We start from the raw sequence: 24937 nt of genomic DNA, 5'->3' as shown, positions 1-24937 counted from the left end.
AGGGAGTGAATAAGGAACAACAAGAACAGCTGTTTTGTAAAACGGGTTTAAACTGGTTTTCACATAGACTGTTGAGATGAGATCGACGAGCATGAAAATATAATCCATGACAAATAACTCTTGAAATGTTGCTCTTAACAATTAAGTCAACTTATGTTGAATAATTATGAAACATGGTGTTTTGACAACATTCATGAAATACATTTTTTTAACCGATAATTTAGAAATCACTGTTTGAGAACTACTTATGTAAATTACTCTTAAATTCATACGCAGTGAATAGGAGTTTCATTTAGAGGCATTTAAACATCACGGAATATAATGGAAAAACACAGTAGAATGTAAATATTATATAATAAGAACACTTAGAGTGAGCAGATACCTTTTTATTATCATTTATAGTTCATTGTTACTGAGAGATATGAATGCAATGTTGATATATCAAGCACATGGAAAAGCTGCAAGAAATGTGATATGTTTCCTTTACATCGTATAACGTTGTGTGGCTTTGTGTGTATCTTCTGATATATACCTACCTTTTCCTTTAATTTCCAGGCACTTTTTTGCACATCTCTAAAAGCATTATCTATGCAAGCATGCTTAAAGAATAAAACTCTTGAAAAGGACATGCTCTTAATAGATTTTATGAACGTCAGAAACCAATTAAATGTCTGTTATGTACAACGCACCTAGGGTGCCTATTCAATGTACATAAACAACATGCTGAAACATTGTGTTACTGTCATGGTGGCACTTTTTTGTGTGATGAGATGCACATTTTTAAAAGTTGTCCAACTAACACAACCTGTAAACTTTTTGGAACCTGCAAATTGGGCTCCACGAAATGCAATATCGGCAGTAGAAAGTTTATCCTAGCATCACTGGTGTAAATTCATTGCTAGGTATCATCCAAATGAATGCGATTTATATAGCCATGTCTAATATGAACATGTTATTTTAACAAAAGATCGCAAATGAAGTCTGATTAAGGTAGCGCATGCGTAACAAACACTTCAATGTTAATATATATTTGCATACACTGATGAGTATTTTTCCTCAATCTCTTTAGCAAACCGATTGTGATTCATAGCTTCGTCGAAACTGACAGGATTGAAATCTATACGAACCAGCTATAGCCAGTTCTTTCATCAACCAAATATTTGGATGTCAAACAGATACCCATATAAGAATTGGCTTTTCCTTCTAACGCAGGTTTTTTTCTGCAATATCGCTACCGCATGAATTAAATCACCAAAGAAAGCAATCTATTGTTTAAATGTTTCAACAGTTTCAACATTTCATTTAAATGTTTCAACATTTCATTTAAATGATTTAACATGAGCAATTTATTAGTAAAATGTATATGTCGGATGAAAGTAGCATCTGAAAATTATTCATATAGTGTATATGCAATTATCTTCACAATACTTTGGAATTTTATCAACTAAATGCAAAAAAAATTGTCCCAAACAAACTGGTGAATGAGAAGTTTACCATTTTTGTCTATGTTCCCTTGAAATCTCGGATGTAAGAGGGTTAAAAATTAACCTACATGTAATAAGGACACTCTTAAAAATGTTTGAAAGATCTTCCAGCAGATGTCTGTATTTAGGCATTAAAAGAGTCGACCTGAATTGTTGAGATTTATAACGCTCCGGCCACGGGTTCGGGAGAAAGAGTCAGACTCCTACATAAAATTAAAATGCATCAAGTGAAATCTTGTTCGCTTGCCTACAATATGCATTACAGATGTTCTCTTCCTGTGACCCTTCAGACAGAACAGATATACACGGAAGGTGGGGCTGCACGAATAATACCTATTGTCTGTCCCAAGATATTTTGGATTTACATTTTGGTTAATTGCATTTTATTAATAAATACCTCAGGGTTCAAACAATGTTCCTTCAAAAGTATGAAAAATTTCCAAGATTTCTCAGTCGAAACGCCCGTTAGCCCTTCAGGTTTCAATACAATGCTAAAAAATGTGATGTCTACGGAGATTTTGTATTGCAGCAAGCCCGGATGATAACGTTGTAAAATTGCACGATGCATTCCGAGTGTATTCCGAATGGAGAGAAGATGTAAACATTCCCCATTAAAAATCTCCGTAAGGAATCTGTTTTCGTTCCTGTGATTTTTTCTGAGTGAGAGATGATAATGTGTCAATGAAATTATCTTGGAAATTATCCTTTTCAACTATTTCAATTGGTATGTGGATTTTTAATGAAAATCATCCAAATGAGCTGCATAAATATCTTGGGACAGACTATAGTAGGGAAAATTAACTAGTGCCATATTGTGAATTTGAAAATACTGTCGCAATGTAAAAGGGGGGAATAAACTTGCCTTTACAGGTGATGAAAAATTCGAGTTTATAATATAATAATATTATAATAATAATAACCTTAATATTGGATATAGACCCATTGAATTACGTACAATTACTGAGTATTTTATCCAACTACATTGTATATACACATTTCTTAATTTTTAATAATTTGCCTATATTTCCGCATTTTTCAGCAATGTTTAGCGACAACATTCATTCAAATACCGAGGATGAGTAATGTTTTAAAAATTGTTAACTGGTGTCTTATTTTATACTCTTTCTTTGCCTGAATTATTTCATGAACGATCGACATTTTAATTGCTACATTGAGAGTACACGTTCCACCTTCCATCTTGCCATCACTCTTTTATATATATATATATATATATATATATATATATATATATATATATATATATATATATATATATATATATATATATATATATATATATATATATCTTTAATTAATATGATAAAAATATTTAACGTCAAGTGCGCGCCTGTAGTTCCCAGTATATAGTGTTTATTGAGAACGGAGTGTGATCGGAAGCCCTCGGCTAGCGAAGATGTGAGAGCACGGATAGTGCGGACTCGACGGACAGACGTGTTTTACTGCCAAATCTTCCATCACTCGGAAAGGTGTGCCGTGTGCACCTTCTTATATATGGAAGGATTAGCTTCTTATCTATATGTAACGTACTGATTCCGAGTTTTGATCAATAAAAAATAAAAATTAATGAGAGAGAGAGAGAGAGAGAGAGAGAGAGAGATGTGAAAGTAAACAGTTGATTGCATTTTTGTGTTGATACAAGCTATGGAGGTTAATTATTATTTTCTTGCAGTGCTTCCTACCTTTAGATCTAAACCAAAATGAAACACCAGAGAAAAAATTATAATATGTTAGACTAAGTATTAAATATCAGCACCAACATACGAGCATATAATGTTAGTCAAAAATTGTCACGGTTTTGTGCAAGAAAAGGAAATAAAATTTTACCAGCTATGCATACTGTAGGTATTAAACATACATGTATTTGCAAACAGAAGGTTTTGTAGAAGTTTTCATGCCACCTGCTCTAATAGTACATGTGGACGTATATATTATGATAAATCTACAAACATATGCCACTCGTTGTTCTCAAATCTCAAGTGTTCTATGGGATTATAAATAGCTTCATTGACGACGAACATTGTTTATGAACTATGAAAAATGGTTTTTTTATTATATATAATTATATATATCGCTATATCATTGAATAACACACATACATCAATCTGTCGGATATTTTGTACGGGCGTAAAAGCATGCACCATTGTTTATGGCATTTTCATTCTGTCACCATCTTAGACATATATATCGTATTGAATAACAGGTCCCAAAAAAAATTGAAATAATAGATAGCGTCTGCGAAATATTAAAAGGCAAACATTTTCATTATTCACTTAGTTCATTAGTAATAGAAATTAATTCAAATGCCTTCTCGATTTAAAAACATGAGACCTACAAAGTAAGCAATCTTAAAATTTAATTTTTTTTCGAGTCGAGGTTACATTCATGTGTAAAAGCAAAGATGAATCAATTCTCAAATGTAAGAATTTATCTCATAGATAAACATGATCTGTTCAGTATTTAATGTGGAATATTCCCTTATACTAAACATACATTGTTTAATTTTTTTAATGTGATCTTCAGTTGATAAGAATAAAAAAATTAAACATCTGATTTAAAAAAAAACCTAAACCATGTTCATATGTTATCGTACCCATGTGAACTAATTCATCTGTCTGGTTTTAAAATCATTTTGAAACATTTTATGGTCAAGAAACTAAAAAAACTGCCATAAAATCTAATCAACAATAGAATGACAAAGCAGGTTCGTGATTTGCCAGTATGACGAAACCCCTGGGCCCAGAAATAGATTTACATGTTCGCTTTCATCCAATAAACATACCATTTGACAGGACCGCTAGAATTCTATTGAAACATTGGAGGATCGTAGTTGTAAATTACGGGAAATGACATGGAGATATTTTCCATGCGGGGTAATAAATATCAGGAATTTAATTCAGTGGCGTTGTATTCAATACTAATTAAAATCAAAAAAGGTTCTCCAAAAAATTAGGAAAGCAAATTTTTGATTGATGGATCATGCGCAAGACTGTATAACGCTAAATAAATCTAAATTGCACATATACGTGTATGCACATGCAGAGAAATTGTATAAGCACGTGTCTTAGTTTAACTCAATGCAGGTATAATAATTTACCTAGTAAGAAAAAAGAAAAAATTATCTCATTCTAAATAAACTTTAAAATTCTAATTGGACTTGAAGATATGCATCAATTGCTTCAGCATATTCTATTTTATTCAAAACGATAGCAATGAAATAGAAATTTACAATTAAAATATCAAAACAATTAAATTGCGTTGAAATGAACCTGCTTCGCCAATTGGAAGATACTACAAAAAGCAAAATAAAAATAGATTTCCTTGTTTTGTCACCTGTTGCATTGTACGATTTATGAATATAAGAATCTGTACTTTCGCCTATTTTTGATGGGGTTTTTTAACGAATTGATTTCCAAAATTATCACCTATTTTTATGAAATTTTGTTTGACTTGATGTAAACGGAAACGACCACGAACCGCTGCTCTTAGTTTAGTCAAACCAAAGGCAACTGAAAATGGTTACTTTTTAAATTTATACATGTATATTGTAGTATTATATATACATGTACTAAACTAATGGTAAGGCATAATTCCTTCAAACACGTGCATATTATGCTTTTCACCAAGGTACATCATGCAAATTCGAATTCTGATCAAATCTGAATGGGGTAAATATTTTAGGTGAACAAGAAAGAAACTACAGTATGTTTAGAATTTAGAATTAGAAAAATTTACGATAAGACCGCGGAACATTAACTGGCAAGATTGGAAATATACAGCTTACGTCAATTTCACCTGTTGCAGTCAAAACATTTGAAATGGGCGGGAACAACTTCATGCGGACGTCTGAGAAAACATTGGATTGAAACTAGTTATACCAGGAAGTGTATTTTCGATCCACCTCAGCGTTTTTAACTTGCTGCATAAGTTAAATAGACCGAAAAACTGTTATTTAGTATCAGCAAAGCAATTGATAACGACTATTTTTTATCATCAATAAGTTAGTATATATATAATCAGAAAATATAGGAGGATCCAAAATTAGCGATATTATAAATACGCAAAGCAAAGCTGTGTCCGATGACTTCAGAGGAACGGGTATAATTGACGTAAGCTGTATATTTCCAATCTTGCCAGTTAATGTTCCGCGGTCTTATATACAGTGTATTAGTATAGTAATTGCGGTTTGTGTTGTTTTTATACTTTTTGTCAAAGAATGACGATAAATAATAATACAAGTCAGTATATATACTTTTTTAAAACCACGGTTTGTTAGTTATTTCTATTTACATATGTATCATCGCAATTCTAATGCACTGTTCAAGCCAATTGCACTAAAACATAACGGGTTTTCAACAAGCGGCAAGAATAATATATCTATACCGAATTCATATTTCAGGGAGTACTAAGCAGTTTCTTTTACCTCATTAACAATGCCGATACCCACATTTAACAAACTCGTAAAAGTGGTACAGCTGGTCAAAACTAGAAAAGGGTTACCGCCAATACCGGGTACGTAATAATAATAAATAAAGCGAATTTATGATGCACGTAAGTTCAATGACTTTACACTGTAACAATTCAAAATTAGTACAGAAGTTTTTAGGAAAATATTGAAACTGCGAATTAATCACATTTTAATGAAGATCATGTTTACCCCCTCCCCAAATTAAAAATAAATAAAAACAGTAAATGAACATCTGTGTGTAACAAGATTGACCAACACATATTTGGGTCACACTTTCTTTAAGTGATTTGAGGACACAGTCAATAATTTTTTTTATTACTTTAACTTGAGTGTTATATGTAATTTTTTAAAAGAACGATTCCTTACAAAACACAGATGGTTCCAATTTTTTATTTCATTCAACAAAGTGTAAATGTAATTTACATGCTATAAAATTAACGAATGGATGTACATGTGGTAATTTATCTAGATCTAGTACATTATTTTTATATAACGTGACAAGGACAGAATAAATGTCCTCTGATTAATGTGTCAATGCTGGCTTCTCTTTGGGACGACTTAAATTAAAACTTGAAAGTTTATTTGATTTATAAAGGAAATGTCCTTTCGCATTTTATTATCTAAAGACATATGGAATATGAGAGAATACTCCACATTTTGATATCTTTACATAGCTACATGTAGTAAGAAGACTTGTATAACTGTACATATACATGCAAGATGCACATGCACACTTCGTCTATCAATAATTACGAGAACAATTCTAAGGTATATGATTTCTAATTTGTATTGCAAAGGAGGGAATGTTTAGAGCTCGATGAATAACTTTGATTGATAACTAGCATTTCATTAAAAATACCTCATTACATACGGACTCAAAGGACAAGATTAATGTCTTTCCAAGAATTTGATTGACGTCTTTGCTTCACTTCTTGCACTCATGTAACTTACATTTCAGCATGTTCAAGGAATAAATCTAAATGTATAAATTAAATCTGAGTTGTAACGGTTTGTAGTCTCACAACATTTGTACACAAAAAATTCAATGTCATGACAAAAGAATATCTTAAAACTGCAGGAGAAGAATCATCACTGTCTGTAGTATAAACACAGTGCATATGTCTGCAGGGAACTTTCTCATAGTCTATATATTAAGGTGGTATGGGACACTTCCATGTTGTGAAGTATTGTTTATCGAAATAAACAATAAAATAAAGTGTAATTATATAAGTAGTTTCTTTTCAAAAATGGTCACCTAACTCCGTAGCGCAGTGGGTTAGAGGGTTTACTACGAACCTGTAGGTCATGAGTTCGAATCCAACTGGGGTTTTTTACAATTTTTGCAGTGAGTTCTCTCATAGTCTTTGTAAGTAAACCAAGAGAAGTAACTCCAATTTTGTCTTTATAGCACACTGGTGACTACATGTAATTTGATTAATACTGTCATTGTATCACCACATCTCACACTTCCATTGGTCTGAATGAGACAGTTTGTAGAGACAGCAAGGTTAAAGGTCATGAGTTTTCCAGACATTGGTTGACGATCCGCTGTAGGTTCGGATTCTCCATGGCTGCAGCTATCCTCTCTTTGTCATTGATCTGTTTATTTACTAATTGATAAAAGAGATTTATTATTATAACACATACGGTATTTTATTTGCAACTTGCTTAATATGTATATTGAATAGTAAAAATGATTTCTTATTTGCATCCTGCTACATGTAACTAGATGTAATTAGCTATATTATTCTATGAAAAGCTACATTTACATACATATAAATAAAATGGAAAAAGAATGATACTGAAAATCTCTTTATATAGAAATGATGGTCATTCCATTTAAAAGCGCATGCAACTAAAAGGCACTAAAATATCACTGATACAGTATAACACCAAACCAAATAACAGAAGGGTGTTTCTTTAAAAATAATCAAGCATCCCCCAAGAACTCTTTTTCATTCAAAGCACAGTGTATACAGTTGATTACCCAGTACATGTGTTAGAAAACTGGTTGAGATTTATTTACTCATTTAATGATTTATCACAGAAACTAACTTTTGGGAAAATTTTGTTGTAAACATGTGTCTTAAATGCCTCTCATCAACATTAAATATAGAACTATGGACTTACTATCATCAGCTGTCTCATGTGTTCCCTCTTTTATGAAAATGTCCAGCTGTAAATTTTAAATCATAATTCAGTACTGTAAACCGTCAGCTAATCAGTAAACTGTACACAGTTCCACTTTTTTATTCAATTGTATTATCATGCTTAAGATTCTTTTAATTCTGTTCATTATTAAATTTGCTAATTGCAGTATTTTTACATTTTTTAATGCATCCAAAACTACAAAAAAATACCATATAAACTTTTTATGAAAATAATAAAGCTTGCCTCAGGATTGTAAAGCAATATCAAACTCAAGTCAAAATTTCAGTCAGTTATAAAATGATTGTTTATCATAACATGATGATGGAAATTTGTAATTAACAACTTTATATCAACTATCAAGACACTTTTAATAGCATTGTCAGTGTTTTCAATCAAGAGACATTAAGACTGTACAATTTTTGACTGAAGTCTAAGATTCCTTCATAATTGTGGAGCCTGGAATGATATACATGACAAATTGTACCTTAAATTTGTCAGGAATACTTGTCTCAAGTTTTGTCCTGATGCTTAATCCTATATAAAGAAAAAAATAAAAACAAAATACATCTTATTTTGATAATTTTTATTAATTATTATTATTTTAATAATTTCTATCATGTCATTTGATTTGATTCAGATCAGTCAGATTTATAATCACAGAAAGACCAGTTAAAATAAGTTATAGGTGACCTATTGTTTCTTGAATGTGTTGTATGTATAATATTGTAGCAGATGGGTCTATATGGAACAGGTTCATTTCACTAAAGCTAAAGGAGCCCGAGTTTGATTTCTGGTACAGTCAAGATATTTTCATTGTTTATATGCTTATTCCTTCTTTCTTACTGAAAGAGTTGCCTTGGCCTTCCTTGATCAGTCAATATACTTTTTAAAATTGTTTGGCTAAAAATGGGCTCCTTCGCCCAATAAACAGGATAGACCTAATTTTCGAAAAATACGGTAATTATTTTTAACATTATCACATTTGGAACTTTTTGTTGAAAAGGAATGAAGTATATTTATTGGGTTATATGGACTGTGGATATCATTCTGGATAGCTCAGTCAGAGGTAGAACTCATGACTAGAGTTACAGGGGTCCCAGGTAATTAAGATTCCTGGTCTAGCCACATATCTTCACAGTTTATATGCTCTAGCATTCCCTTTTTCCTAATACAATATGAACAATAAAGTTCTGTTAGCAATTCAGCTCTTTGTTTTTCCATGGAACTCGAACTTACCAATGAGAGAAGCCAAGGAGCAGTGAGGCACTGTGGGAACAAACACAACTTTTATCAGGTAATCTTTATTTAATCGACTAACAGATACGTCTTCTTCAGAGACCACATTGAGCTCTTCTAAAGTTTCTGGTTTTTCAGGATCAATAATTCCCCGTATAAGATCTGCAATGAAAATATTACATAGAAACCATTTCAGCTAGCTATTGCATCATTAAATATAATATGTAATTTAATTAAACATTAACATAAATAAAAAATACCTAATAAATAAAACATAATTTACGTATTCATCAACTTGATCAAATCTAAGGTCAATTCAACCGGGACTTTGGAATTTAATACATATAGTATACCCAATACATCATGAGAAGTACATGTATCCAAGACTAAAATAAATATGACAGTTAAAAATTGTTAATTGGGTCTTTTGTCTTGAGGTTGGAGATCACCTAAAGACATTTCATAATCATAGTAATGCATTGGAGATGCTTTGTATAGTATTGGCATAGGATATATTATTGTATTGAACTTATAACTTAGGTTGAGGAACGACAATATAATGTATTATAAATTCAGGAACTGGCTGTAAAAAAATGTAGCCCAATGCCTATCACCAGATCATTTGGTATTAGCCAAAAGGCGAACAATTCAGTCTAAAACAGGAACAGTTTCATTATGAAATCCTTGGCTAATTTTTATTTTCACATAAACACAGTATCCGCACATATCGGCAAATTTTATAGAGGAAATTCGGGTAATTTGGTAACAAAACGCTATTGCTTTATTATGCGCCTGAAAGAAAACTTACCGTAAACTAACTCTCTCATTTGTTTTAAATCTCCATTATCGTCATTTTCAAATGCTTCAGACATCACAAAACGTTCGTGCTAAATCCGGTTTGTGCTTTTCCATCCGAGTTCTTTCAGTTCTTTATAGTGAATTTTATTCACAGACCGATCCCGATATATTAATACCCCCCCCCCCCCCCCCCCCACACACACACACACACTACTTTTACATACGTTATGTGAGTGAATAATTGAAAGAGACTGAGATGTAGTTGTACTCAGTAAAATGCCTCATTATGTGGTTCATGGTTTTTATTTCATTTTATTGGTGGTTAATTGTTTTGGGCATTGACACACACACATATACATTCTTTCAAATACACAAATATCATAGCTAACACCGTTTATAAATAATTTTAACAATGCGAAATGGTGACTTATTAATTTTTAAAGTAGATCCAGGGTTCTGTGATGTCATACTTTTTTGTAAAACTTTGAGTTCTTTAAGATATGTTCAAGTTTTATTTATTTAATGTGAATATAATCACAGGAATGTAATTAGAAGTATTGGAAGGTTCAATATATTTTCGCAGCTTAATTTTATCCTAAATTTCCAATATTTTGTACATCTTGTTTATGCAAAGGGGAAATAACTCTTTTTCTGACTTTTCTCTCAGTTGTATGTCTAAATGCTATAGTTTTTCTTATCCCAACGATTGATTTTAAAATATTTTTGTAGTTTTAATTTTCTGATAAAGTTTACATTAAAATTAAACAAGAAAAACAAATTTCTGCCAACAAGATTTTACTTTTAACAAAAAAAATACAGTTTTCTGATGCTAAAATATGCTTTAGTTTATGTTTATCTGGCATCTCAAAAAGTGTGATGACATGTATATTTTTTTCTAACAATTGATGACATTTAAGTCTATTAAGTTGAAATCAGTTCGGTTTTTCAACTTTCATCAGAGAATTTTACGAGTATGGAGTTACCTTTATATATATACGAGGGTTGTTCGGAAATTATTGAGACAACACAAATATCTCTCTTTCTAAGCGGCGGATTTTAATGAAAATTGGTATGAACATTGAAGAAACATAACCGAATAAATGATCTAAGTAATGCTACAAAATAATTAATAGTTTGTTTATGACAATACATATACAAGTCTGTGGTCGGGGTACCCGGCGCAGGCACACACTCGGAGTTAAAAAAAAAGTTAAACATCTTTATTTTAAGTGTTGTTAAACTTACAATTCTTGATGAAAGAAATCAAATTATGTATGTTCATTTTGCTCTTTATTGTGACTAACTTTTGTGTAAGTTTTACTGGTGTATGACTTAAAATGCAAGAAATGTACTTATATATTTACCAAGCAATTGAAATCTGACTGAGACGGTTCATTGAATTTTGACGTCAAGGCGGCGCAGCGAATACACATGAAATTGGTGTGAACCTCGAAAAAAGACATTTTGGGCCAAGAAGTTGCCTAAATAAAAACTATACGATGGAAAAGGGTCAAAAGCTTCAGTAAGTCGAGTTTTTTTTCAACTGATTGTTTAACTAGACTTAAAAACAAAGGGACTAAATACATGTATCAAGTACTTATTTTTTCACACAAACTGATTTTAACAGTTAAAAGATATATACAAATTCATTGTAAGAGCAATTTCACAGTAAGTTTACTTTTGGGAAGAAATAACTTGATTTTTTCACAAAAAATCAAAAATAGAAAATATATTTAACTGTTGCAATTTTAAATTAAAAAGAAAAGAAGAAAAATGAAGAATTTTTTATGTTTTCCTTTCGTTTGTAAGGTGTTCATAAAATAGGGCCAAGGAAAAACTTTAAAGTAACATTGCGATGATTTTGTGGTTGCGCCGGGTCATTGGATGTAGGCAAGTTTGTAAGCTTACCATGAATAAACAAATGATGTCATCAACTTCAACATTTATACGATAAAAAAGGACATCCTGGTTTATATCCTGGTGAAATTTTAATGATTTATCTTATTACACAAGGAAATTAGAGTAAATGTCTCAATAATTTCCGAACAACCCTCGTATATATACACACACACACACACAGATTGGCACTGATGCGTTACATATAAGCATCTGCACCGTACTGAACATGGAATACGCCTCCTGAAATCACGTGTATCTTTTCATAATATACCATGTGGAGACCACATTCTATATCTGTTCAAAACTTCTTTTGAATCATAATGATTTCGAGTTCGATTTGCCTGAATAATCATAATATGCTTTAATATGAAAATTTTAACAGTACCGTAGGCCACAACTGTTGAAATCAAATAAGGCCAAGAAAATCACTCCTTTACGATACGCTATATCGCAATCATTGTTGCAGAGGGGCAATTTTACAAAACTAATTTTGATTGATAAAGTGCATGTATTATATGAGCTTTTCCCAAGTCAAGTAATTTTAATCCACTTCGTCTACATATAAAGAAGAGCAGAACTGAAATTCATAACTTGGGAGTACGACAATAGAGGTGCAATATGTAAGTCTAATTTTAATTAGATCAAGGAAAACAGGTGCAACGACTTTTTGTCTAATTTTTGAAAAGCAAAATTCTAATTGACATCCCGTTAAATTCTGAAACAGTTTATCAATATGGGAATTATTTTTCAATCTGTCGTTTGAGATTTTCCTAATTTTTAGATATCATACTGTAAAGTTTAAAAACAAGACACTTTTAAAAAGCTGTGTATAATATTATGATAAAAATCTCACCCTCTTTTAATTTTGTTAACTCAGCTTCAATCTGCAATCCCTAAAAGATTTCCCAAAAGACCGATTCATGCTAATATCTCTCATTTCATATCAGTTAGATGATGCTTGTACCAAGTACCGATCGCGATATTTCAAACAAAAAGAAAGAAAAGAACGATCTAGCATCATAATACAGTTTATTTTCTTTGAGAACTTCATTTTATTTACAAAGAAATATGATCTTTCACCATTCATTTTTTAAAAATCAAAAGCAATACCCGATATTAAGCACGTAACTTTTTACTTTTGCACACAAAAAAAAGATCACCAGGAAAATATAGCACCTCCATTCATTCAATATAGCTATAACTATCTACTTTTGTCAAATTTTATTTTAAAATTTATATTACATTTTCCAATATTTGTATAGTCATGGCATATATATAATTAAATTGGAAAAATTCCATAATTCAGTTTTCTCAAAAATTCATTTCTGATCATAAGGATCGTAATAAGGTGACTATAAAATTCTCAAAACTGCAACTTTCTCAGTTACTAGTAATGAATTATAAGAAAGTACTTGATATTAAAAAAGAAAATTCCTCATATAACTGCTAGGTTCACATCAAAATTTAAACCTTTAATGGATTGCTTTGTTGCCATGTTTGTAAATAAATGGCAAAATTCTCTGCAGAATCTTATTTTAATACGATAAACCTAATCACCTCTTCTCTTTTATGTTGGGATGGAGAAACAACCCTTATTTGAAAAGAAAATATTTTATTAATCAATTTTTTATCAATTATACCCTCTATTTGACAAAAAGAATATTTTAACAAGAGACCCATGGGGCCACATCGCTCACCTGAGCAACAATGGGCGTTCAAAAGATATTGTGCCATATTGCCCTCGGTAGAATAACAAAAAAATAAATATTGTAAAGTATTCGAATTTTACACTTATTTTTGCAGACACGTAATCTTTGACATTGTACCTTCATGAAATACTGTTTTTACACAGAATAAGAAAATACTTCGCAAGATATAGAACTAAATATTTGGTAGGGGTACACTGTTCTTCTAATTCCCTGTATTTTCGTTCTGCCCCTCCCCCACTTAATAAAGCAATCAAAATATATGAGAGCATATAGGTACCTTTTCTTCCTCAACTACTTACTAGTTATTGTATTTTTTTTAAAATATAATAGTTATTGTATTTTATCAAAAAAATCCTACATGTATATATGTGAAGAAGAAAATTGCACCTCAATGCGCTCAATTTCTCAAATTAAAAATATTCAACAATTTAATTTGTCTTCTCCATTATAATTAAATTACTGTTATTTACCTCGCATAAACTCGTGGCTTTTATAACTTTACTCACACTTGATTGATGAATACACTGGAATGAAAAATGTTGTCACGTGACATGTTAAAGAGTTATAAAAATCAATGTTACCGTATTGACAGGCACATCACTCTAATTTACTATGGCCCACCCATTATTTTCATTTTTATTCAAAAATAACAAATGGCTACAAACCAGGATAATTTTCCACTGTAATATTTTCTTATAGGAATAGCGATAATTCTTTTATCATATATTCATCTTTCCATAAGAATGCTTTGAGCCAAATTTGGTTGAATTTGGTTCAGTGGTTTTAGAGAAGAAGTTCAAAATGTGAAAAGTTTACAGACGGACAGACAGACGGACGGACAGACGGACGACGGACAAAAGGTGATCAGTATAGCTCACTTGAGCTTTCAGCTCAGGTGAGCTAAAAAGTAAGCAAATATTGAATTTAATATAAACACAGGCAAAAGGAGAAAAAAAACGTTTTGAGTTGAAGCCCTGGTAAGATACAAAATGACCTAATGACACAGTTTTGTTGTTGGTAAGTACAAAACAAGCACTTAATGAAAGATCAATGAAAGTTCACAGAAAAAATCACAGTGGAATCAGGAAATTAAGTCCTAATACCGTGAGCCATGAAAGATAGACACCGGCATATTCTTCCTTAAAGAATACAATCATGCACTATATATATAAAAAGCCAACCGACAATGTATGTTTTAAAAATCATGTAACTCTTTTTCCTGTCAATAAAAATGCCCCCTAGCAAAAATGTCAGGAAATCATTAATAAACAAATGCTTTTTGATGGATAATTGTTACACTGTATTTACATGAAGATATGAGAATGTAACATTTGCTCTCTCTCTCTCTCTCTCTCTCTCTGTTGCACAGAATTATCTTACTTATGAAAAGTCAACAACTTAATCTATCACCTCATAACAATACAGCTTCACAAATTGATTGTTCTCCTGCCATGTTGAAATACATTTCTGAACATCCGGAAGTCAACTTCTCCTCGTGAATAATCAATGCCTTTTAGTACAGAAAGTTCATGCAAAAAATTCTGGGCTCCTGCCTCAGCCCACAAAGGGATAACCCGTTCATTCCTAGATGGATTTCTAATGGAATCAGTTAAAGCTATTTCATGTTGGTATCTAGTTAGACTGTCTTTTCTGAAATTGGAGGTTACCACAACGAACAAGAATCTACATCTACAAAACAGTTGCTCCATTGTTTTAAATTGGGACTGCACATCTGGAGCAAATTCCTCGTATAAGACAATATTGAGATCATCAATATCTGTGCCCAAATTTGATACCAGTTGTTGTTGTATTTGTTGGACAAGTGGCCTGTCTTCTTCAGCATACAGTAGAATGGCATCATGTGTTTCTGTATTTAAAAAAATAAATATATAACATACCCAAGTATACACACTTTAAAAATATTAAAGCTTATGTATATAATTTAAAAGCATTTAAAGAAACTTTCATTGAACTTTTTCAAGAAGTTTTTCCGTTATACCTGTGTTTTTCTGGGTCTTAAAATCAAAGAGGAGAGAAAAACAACAAATGTAGGTCAATGGTAAATGTTTACCAATATGTGGTGGAATACAAGCTATTGGTGTTGCTGGTACAGCATCCTCCACAAGGCTCAGGTTACTAGTAATAGGACCACTGTCTACTTCAATATCTTCATTGTCATTTCTCTCATCAGGAACAGTAGTGTTTCCTTCTGGGTAGGCAGTTTGTCTGTGTGACCGTGTACGTGTGGCGTTGGGTTGCTTACTGTTGGGTGAACGTGTGTTCCCACAAGCCGAGTCAGGGTTAATCTGTAGGCTATGGGGTTTTTGGGAAGATGTTTTTACAGAAGTTTCTGCATTTTCCTGACCTTGTTGGTCATCTGGTGTTCCATTATTATTATTGGATTTGGAAACCAATGAACCTATAAAATTCAAAACATGCATGTTTAGACAATGCACATTCAATTCATGGTCTGACATCATATTGTTGGGTTTTTTTTTTTATGAAAATAAAGTATATTTACCTGCATGTTCAATGTTATACATATTTTAAAATACTAATTATTTTTCATTCTATGCAATCTTTAACAATATTAAGTATTTATGAAAAAATTAAGCGATCGGAAATTATTGTGCATTAATAAAAACTCAGATTTTTTGTATGTGAGGAACTGAAGCTCTACAATATCAGAAACATGTCAACATGACTTTTTCTGAAGAGCTACAGATCTGCAACTCCATCAGCTGTCCATGTATACAAAACCCATGAGGTTTTCAATAGATTTTCTACCTGTGTGAATCATGCCTTAGAAAGGATCATTTCAATATGTATATATTAAACTACAATGTATGATCTGTCCTAAGATATCCTTGATTCACATTATGCTTAATAACTCAATATTTATAAATACCTCAAGGTTCACTTGATGTTCATTAAAAGTATGAAAAAAGATTTCTTTTTAAAAACACCTCCTCTTGGGCTCTAGCTTATCAGGTTTTCAATACGCAGCTTAAAATAAAGGAGTCTACGATATCATTGAAAAATTGTGCGTTGCATTCCGAGTGATTTCAAAATGGAGTAATAATATCAACATTTCCCATTTTAAATCTCCATATGAAATCTGTGTTCGATTCTGTGAATTTTTCAGAGTGCAAAATGATTAGGTGTCAATGAAGATATCTTGGATATTTTCCCTTTCAACAATATCCATTACATTTCTTTGACAGGTATGTGTATCTTTATCAAAAATCGGCCAAATGTGACAGTACAATAACTTGGGACATACTAACAATGGAACTCATTTTTAAAACAAATCCACGAATGTAATTTAATTCTTTAACATTATTTCTTGTTCCTTTGATGTTCATCTTTATTGTTTCATACCTCAGTGAATGAAACAAATGTTGTTCAACTATTTAGGGCTTATATGCCTTATTACATGTACTTAAGTAAGAATGGCAATTTAGTTTTCAGACCATTCTAAAGCAATGTCAACAATTTCATAAGAACTTGCCAATGTTAGCATTAGAAAGATCGTGTAATGTACCTTTTCTACTGATGAACCATCCGATCCCTACTCCAACAGCAACTGGAGCCACTGTTATAATGATATTGTAAACAATACCCATCTTTTTTGGGAATTGTATTTAGAAATGTGTGAACGCCATGAATCTTCCTACTTTCGTTTTAAATTTCCGGGAGGTGGAAATAATGACCCAATAAGCACTGTGTAGACCTAATGACTTGATTAAATATGCATATTTTTTTTTTGCATATTCTATTTCATACATATTTTCTAAGAGACCCATACTTTAATGATTTTACGGATGAATTGATTTGTCAGTAAATATTAGATAATCATAAAAATATTTAATCAATAATTATGCTTTTTTAGAAAATATTTTTGGTCTATAAAATTTAAATGTTTTGATATTTTGTGTAATGACTTGATGCTTGATGAGCACTTTATATCAAAGGTAACTATGATTTAATGTTGTAATTTTGGTTCATCTTATACATATAGTTATGGCAACTTATAATATCTTATACGGCATCGTGAAATGCAAATCTGATCAAACAGAGAGAGAGAGAGAGAGAGAGAGAGAGAGAGAGAGAGAGAGAGAGAGAGAGAGAGAGAGAGAGAGAGAGAGCAAATGTTACATTCTCATATCTTCATGCAAATACAGTGTAATTAGATTTGGTTGATGAAAAATTACAAACACTGAAAGAAATTAAAGTACAATTTACATATGTTTTGAAACAAAATTGAATCTTTTGGACATGGAAGTGAAGTCAGTTAAGTGAACAATCTCGGTCTTAAAGTCTGTCCCAAGTTAAATTGCTTCATTACTTTGTAATGCTTTTTAATTAAAATACACATACCTGTGAAAGAAATACAGTTGAAATTCATTTGATGAAATGGAAAATATTCAAGATATCTTCGTTGACACATTATCATTTTTCACTCTTAAAAGTTCACAGGATCAAGAACAATTTTTTACGGAGATATAAAATGGGAAATGTTTACATCTTTTCTCCATTCAGAGCTCACTCGGAATACCTCGAACAGTTTTTCAACGTTATCATCCGGGCTTTTTCATGGCTGATGCAATGCAAAATTCACGTAGACTTTCTATTTTGGTCTATGTATTGAAACCTGAAGCGGTAGAGGAAGCGTTTAAAAACCGATAATCTGGACATTTTGCATACAGTTATTTCATGCATATCTTTTACAAAGTTATGCTATGCTATGGTATGCGATCTTAATGATATGCTATGAGATTTGTATGCTATGCTATGAGATTTGTATGCTATGCTATGAGAAATTGAAATAAAGGGCTTCATGATATGGTATGGTATGCTATGCTATGGTATGCTATGAGATTTGAACAAAAACGCCTCCATACACCGAAGAGTTCCACACATTTCGAAGTAAAATAATAAGAAGCCAAAGTTTACCACAAATCTATTATGTAAACATTTATTTTTGCAAATAAAAGTATTTAAAACCGAGTTAAAAGAATGTTGTATGCTATGCTATGGTATGCTATGGTATGATATGACGAATGCGATTCTATGAGATTGTATGCTATGGTATGAGATTCCAATGCTATGCTATGAGAGTTCAATGCTATGCTATGAGATTTCAATGCTATGCTATGCTATCGTGTATGTTGTAAAAGATATGCTTGAACCGACTGTATTAATTAGTGGATGAGCATACTTTGAGCACAAAGTTATTTATAATTATCGAAATATCATGCGAAAAGTGGTGGAAGCAAATCTCAGGTCAGAGTATAGAATCAAGAGTTAATGTGTTTTTATTAAGGTATCAATTCCAATAACTTAAGAAAAAACATATTTAAACAATAAAATGCTTTCTTCGGTGATTTATGCGGGATGTGCAGGTAGCGACATTGCAAAAAAAAAAATACATAATTAACCCGCGTTAATGATCGATACCTTCATAACCTGCATGAATCATCAAAGAAAGCATTTTATTGTTTATATTTACATCTTTCTTTTAACAAATTAATAGACTGATTGCAAAAATTAAGTTAAATTAATTAAATTATTGTTAATGTACATCAGTACGTTAGCTAAAAGAAACAGCCAAAATCATCTCCTATGGGAATTTGAGTCTTACATCATCATGATTATTTCGTGCAGTCCATGATTTTTCTTAGGTCGCTGTAGGTTTTGACCAGCCGATAAAGAGGGCGTCTTGGCTGGCTGTTTCTATAGAGCTATGAATTAACTAAAGTTTCCGTAAGAAATAGAGGGAATCATACTCGGTAGATGTCAATATATATATTAAACAAATGGAAGAACGCAGAATGGATGAAAGTAGTGCAGATGTGTATTCAGAAATAAAAGGAAATTGAAATATCGAGCAAGGATCTCCACGTAGAAATGTTATAATAAGACTGTACAAAGTCAGTTAATGAAAAATAACCTAATTTTATTTGGAACTAATGAAGTCCCATGCACAAGAAAGAAAAGAGGATTGTATTAAATCGCTGTTTTTGCGGATAACTTAGACGCTCCAACAAGTCAAAATTGAAAACGCGTACAGAACAGAATAGAGAAGAGTGGGATAAAAGAGGCCAATGATTGCTATATTCCAATTCCAAAAATGAAAAAGAAATGGTGCAAAAAGACAGTTTCAAGCTAAAGAAACAGCATACGGAATAGCGCAACAGTACCCTAAGGAAATCGTCGACAGGAGAAAAAACTTGTACCCGTAATGGCTCGAGGCAAACGTGAGGATAAAACACACCCCTGCGAATGTTATTGTCATTTAAATTTTAGACCACGTGGTTTTATTTGACCCTTTCAGTTTCGCAGTAAAAATCGTGCCTCGTGTTTATAGTCTATTTTATAGAATCTAGGTCAAATATAAATTCTAGACGTATATTGATTTTAAACTTTATCTTCATTAATTGGTGGATAAAATATGTTCTAGAAATAAATGTGACAATACAAAAAATAGGTTTTTTTTCTGCTGTTGCAACAATTAACATGCGTGGTAGAGATCCCCCCTAGGAATTAATATTCGATCCGCGCCTGACCTAGTAATAAAATCAATAGTGAAAGAGACTATACTATTTTATGCAGAATGTTCCTTGAAAATGGCTCGATATACAAAGTTTTTATGCAAAACATTCACCCATTATTTTTTAAAAAACATAGTATTGCACACCACAAGCATCAAACATGGCTATGCTTTTATTTAGCAACCCAATGTTTATATTTTCAACGACTCTACACGTGGTTTAACACGAACGATAACTCTGTTCTGAATATCATCGTTTAATTTAAATAACTGCTAGATGGTGAAATAAGATATACATCTTAATAGATTTTGATGTTTTAAAATAAATCAAAGTAGGATATGATATGAAAATTGATCAGTACTTACGTATTTTTAGAATATTATCCGAACACTTATACTTCCGCTCGAAATTTCACAGGAACTTAACAAGTCTCGATGAAGTCTCGTGAACTTTCATTCGAGCACTTCTGGATTTATCACATACTTAGCAACGATAAAGAAAACATTCCGAACACATTCGCAGGGGTGAAACAGCCTTGATGAGGAATGACAAACTAATCATCGACGGACGGAGAAGAATACAAACATCCGGTAACAAAACATATATAAATCAGAGAACAAATCAAAGAGACACTAGTGATGACAAGGGGGTACGCCGGGGACAATATTAGAATTATGTCATGGAACATTCAAGGTCTGACACCACAAAAAATGGAAAATAAAGAATTTAGTGAATTTTTGGTATCAAATAATATTGACATACTATGTCTACAGGAAACCTGGACAAACAATGACAACAAAATTGAAGTGAACAATTACTTAATGTACCATAAACCCAGACCGTTTATACATAAAAAAAGTAATAGTGGTAGAATAGTTGTATTCATAAAAGATTCACTCCATAAAGGCATTCAATTAGCGTTATCAGACTCTGACGGAATTATGTGGTTCAAGCTTGACAAAGACTTTTTCTCGTTCGAGGAGGACCTATATTTATGCTGTGCGTACTTACCCCATGAGAAATCCTAAGTCTACAACGTAATTTTAAACAACAAACATGTTTTTGATAAATTACAGTAACTAAAAATATAGCTACATTCCAAACAGTAGGGAAAATTATTTTAAAGAATGATCTAAATGCCCAAACTGCTCAAGCACCTGCATGACTACATTATGGACGATTTCATACCACCAGAGAACGAGAATGAACTTTATATAATGATGTGATAAAGATATAAAGTGTTACTCCGAGGATAAAGAAAAAAACTTATTCGGAAGAATGCTACTGGATATGTGCAAATCTCTGAAACTTAGAATTGTAAATGGCCGACTCCACTCAGATGCGAAGATTGGTAAATTCACATGTGAAACGGAGTTGGGAAGCGCGGCGTAATTGACTACATGTTGACAGAGGATCCAGAGGGATATTTTCAAAACGTGTCGGAATTTTGTGTAGGCAAACATACACCATTTCAGACCATAACCAAATAATATGTAATATCAAAGCTGGCTATAACGTTAATCACAGAGAGGAAGGAAAATGTGAAAGCATAGAACAGTGAAAGTGGAAAGAATCAACCCGCAAAGAATACATTCAGAACTTGAGAATAAACATTCATAGGTTCGAAAACATAGTAAATAATAGGAACCACACAACGCAAGAAGCTATAAACGATGTAATAAGCCAATTCTCAGACATACTGCTAAATATTGCGGGACCTTTTTGCATAACAGTAACAGTTATAAGACAGGGAGGATCCGGATTCAGATGCAAACGACGCAAAGACGCACCGTGGTTTGATGCAGAGTGCAAAACGGCGAAAAGGATGTGGACCAATGCTATCTACCGATACTACAATGAAAAGTCAACGAACAACCGAATTGAAATGTTTACGGCCAAGAAATGCTACAAATCTATTATCCGAAAGAAAATTGCAAGCTACAAAGTAAAACAAAGAGATAAATTAAAGCAACTGAAAAACAAAAATCCCCGAGAATTCTGGAGAATATTGAGTCCAAAGGAGAAGGCGCAGCAAGTGAAAGTAGCACCTGGCGATTTCTTCAGATATTTCATGCAGGATTTGTGTTCGCGAACTGAAGAGGGTCTATAATATGTCACCGCATTCCGAGAGCTAGACGAAACAAAATCTAGCAAAGAGATTGTCGATGCGGTCTAAGATGAAAAAATAAATCAAAGTACTGAGAGTACTGAAAGACGGGGTCTTGAAAGTTTGAAATTATAATTGTCCTGGATTTCCTCGAATATGCTTCCAAAATTTATGAGTTTGAATTTATTTAGTTGTTACAATCTATGTTAATTCTGCTTTTTTGCAATTTTCTGATACTTTGTCTAAATTTTACTCAATCCCGGCCTTTATCATTGTAGAAAATTGACACAACGGTATATTATGTAAATTAAGACCCCAAGGAAAATTTTTAAAAATTACTACTAACCGGGAAAACCAAACAACTATATCAAAGTAGATAATTTTAATCATTAGATTTATTCAATTTTGTAATCCAAGGGAAAATTCACAAGTCGGACGGTATCCGTAATAAAAGTTTTATGAAAACCCCGAAAACTCGAAAACTACTGAATTAACAAAGTGAACATTTGTATACCGATAACAAACACAGACACCTGACGTTAGAAATATTTTTTTACAATAAGATTCCAAGAACTTCTTTGACAATAAAAAGATTTGCCACGGTCGCCATTTTGATTTTTAAGACCGACTTATCTGACACGGTTTTCTTCATTTGCGATTCATGCAAAATTAAGAGGTAAAAATAAATTCGTTCGCCACTTACTACTTTTTTGTGTAAACTCGTGCATCACCTACACGAATTACGATACAACCGTTCCTTTCATTAAAAATCATACTCCGAAAATCAGAGACATAAATAACAGAGATTGTCAACTCTGCCATTAGCGTGTAAATGTTAGGGGACGAACCTTACTTTGAGAACTACAAGTGTGTTACAGGGCCATCCCCTTGGGTTAATTATCTTTAATAAGTGTCGGATGAAAAATGTCATATGAAAGGTTTGATAAGGTTGCAGGTGCGCGACGCAGGCGTTGTAGCCCTGTTTCCCAAGAGTATCATTTTAGCTCGTTAGGCAAGTGAGAGAGAGCGAACATGAGTCTATAATTTCTGAGTTAATATCTGTAGTTGTCATTTGTTTATTGTGCATGATAAAGTTCTGAGAGATGAAAGTGAGCAGTTGATTGAGTTATGGGTGAGTTTGAGGAGTGAGAGATAATTGGTATGGCCATACCCAGGGAACACGTGTGAGACAGGAGAGAATGAGTTTGGATATTAAAGAGTGAGGACGCATTTGTGATATAACCTGTGTTTCCTATATATTGTGTAACTCGTGTTTGTTGTAAATATGTAAATAAACTTGTAAATATAAACAATAGTTATCAATCAGTGCCGGTGACAGGGAGGACCCCCGTCACATATTATGGTGGCAGCGGTGGGATAACCAAAGGACAAAGGAACAAAATGCCGAAGAAAAAGAGGCAAGAGCCTGTCGAAGAAATAATTGTGAATGAAGTTACACCAGAGCCGAAGTCATCAACTCTAGTTAGGCCCGTTCCTTTTTACGGAAAGTTAGACGAAGATGTTGACTCTTGGATTAAAGACTTTGACCGGATCGCCAGAGCAAATTTCTGGAGCGACGGAAGGAAGTGTGTCACAATACCGGCGTTTCTCCGAGACCATGCAGCAGATTATTACGAATCGTTAGGCGATGATTTAAAAGATGATTATCGCTCTGTTTGTGACTCTCTCCGGGAAAGGTTCATCCCAAAAGAGCTACAGTCATTGTATTACTCAAACCTCTTTGGATACAGACAAGCGGAGATCCAAACTGTTGACGACTATGCCGCAAATATAACGAAGCTAGCCACACGTGCGTACATGGACATGCCAAGACGACAAAAAGAAACTCTTACCAAAGAACATTTCATTCAAGGGTTAAGACCTGAAATAAAAAGGTTTGTTCTACTTTCAAACCCAAAGACTTTTGAGGAAGCTTTTCGTCATGCGAAAAGAGAGGAATGTAACAACTCTCTTGTGGACAACTCGAGGACAAGAGTGGCAGCTATGTCGTGCGAACCTAAGAGAACAGATGAGCTGGAGAAATCCATCGCAGACCTTTCAGCCCAAGTATTAGTGATGGCTACCGAGATAGGGCGCATAACTTCCCAGCGACAATATGCCTCAAGCAACCGGGGACAGAACTTCCGAGGATCCTGGCGAGGAAGAGGCCGTGGACTGCAGCCCAGGTCTGACCGGAACCTTAGGACAACGGATGGAAGGCCAATCTGCAACAACTGTCAGCGGGTAGGACATATCGCAGTTCGATGTAAAGAGCAAAGGACCACCAATTCGGGAAACTAAAGTCCGCCCCTTTGTGTGGAGGTAAAGGATTAGCGGAAGTTAAACATCCTCCGAAAGAGAGCCGGTTGCGCGAAGTGAAAGAATTCGATTCCTCCGGGAATAGTGAAAATAAAATAATTGTGAAATATGTATGTGAAAATATTGTATCATGTCAGTTGAATCCTAAATTTTGTACCGCCAAAATTTTAGGAGATGTGAATGATAAAAGTGCT

The 24937-nt window shown here is 32.9% G+C and overlaps 3 protein-coding genes across 3 annotated transcripts in view; 1 reads left to right on the top strand and 2 right to left on the bottom strand.

Moving 5' to 3' along the window:
- The window catches only part of LOC105332538 (DNA polymerase subunit gamma-1), a 60340-nt gene extending 36720 nt beyond the window's left edge, over positions 1–23620 (top strand). Inside the window, exon 27 of the mRNA XM_066089235.1 lies at positions 23611–23620. The gene's annotated coding sequence lies outside the window, so the exon portion shown is untranslated. The remainder of the gene's footprint in view (positions 1–23610) is intronic.
- Positions 7345–10323, bottom strand: LOC105332540 (cytosolic iron-sulfur assembly component 2A). The gene is made up of 5 exons (XM_011435170.4): positions 10166–10323; positions 9358–9519; positions 8606–8655; positions 8101–8146; positions 7345–7580 (listed from the first exon to the last, which is right to left on the bottom strand). The coding sequence occupies exons 1-5, from the start codon at positions 10227–10229 to the stop codon at positions 7486–7488; spliced, it is 417 nt and encodes a 138-aa protein (XP_011433472.1). The 5' UTR covers positions 10230–10323; the 3' UTR covers positions 7345–7485.
- On the bottom strand, positions 15121–17457 carry LOC105332541 (uncharacterized). The gene is made up of 3 exons (XM_011435171.4): positions 17308–17457; positions 15835–16182; positions 15121–15630 (listed from the first exon to the last, which is right to left on the bottom strand). The coding sequence occupies exons 1-3, from the start codon at positions 17387–17389 to the stop codon at positions 15191–15193; spliced, it is 870 nt and encodes a 289-aa protein (XP_011433473.3). The 5' UTR covers positions 17390–17457; the 3' UTR covers positions 15121–15190.
- Positions 23621–24937: the final 1317 nt, after the last annotated feature.

Source organism: Magallana gigas, chromosome 6 (assembly GCF_963853765.1).
Source record: "Magallana gigas chromosome 6, xbMagGiga1.1, whole genome shotgun sequence".
Lineage (NCBI taxonomy): Eukaryota > Metazoa > Mollusca > Bivalvia > Ostreida > Ostreidae > Magallana > Magallana gigas.
This window is presented reverse-complemented; position numbering and strand designations above follow the sequence as displayed.

What these genes read in the sequence shown, in the direction of transcription:
- LOC105332541 (XM_011435171.4), bottom strand. Translation starts at nt 17,389, where the DNA reads ATGGGTATTGTTTACAATATCATTATAACAGTGGCTCCAGTTGCTGTT. An exon ending in ATGGTTCATCAGTAGAAAAG is followed by an intron (nt 16,183 to 17,307) that starts GTACATTACACG and finishes TGAATTTTATAG; the next exon opens with GTTCATTGGTTTCCAAATCC. An exon ending in TTGTATTCCACCACATATTG is followed by an intron (nt 15,631 to 15,834) that starts GTAAACATTTAC and finishes TTTTAAATACAG; the next exon opens with AAACACATGATGCCATTCTA.
- LOC105332540 (XM_011435170.4), bottom strand. Translation starts at nt 10,229, where the DNA reads ATGTCTGAAGCATTTGAAAATGACGATAATGGAGATTTAAAACAAATG. An exon ending in GTATTCCTGACAAATTTAAG is followed by an intron (nt 8,147 to 8,605) that starts GTACAATTTGTC and finishes TAAAATTTACAG; the next exon opens with CTGGACATTTTCATAAAAGA. An exon ending in ACATGAGACAGCTGATGATA is followed by an intron (nt 7,581 to 8,100) that starts GTAAGTCCATAG and finishes TTTATCAATTAG; the next exon opens with TAAATAAACAGATCAATGAC.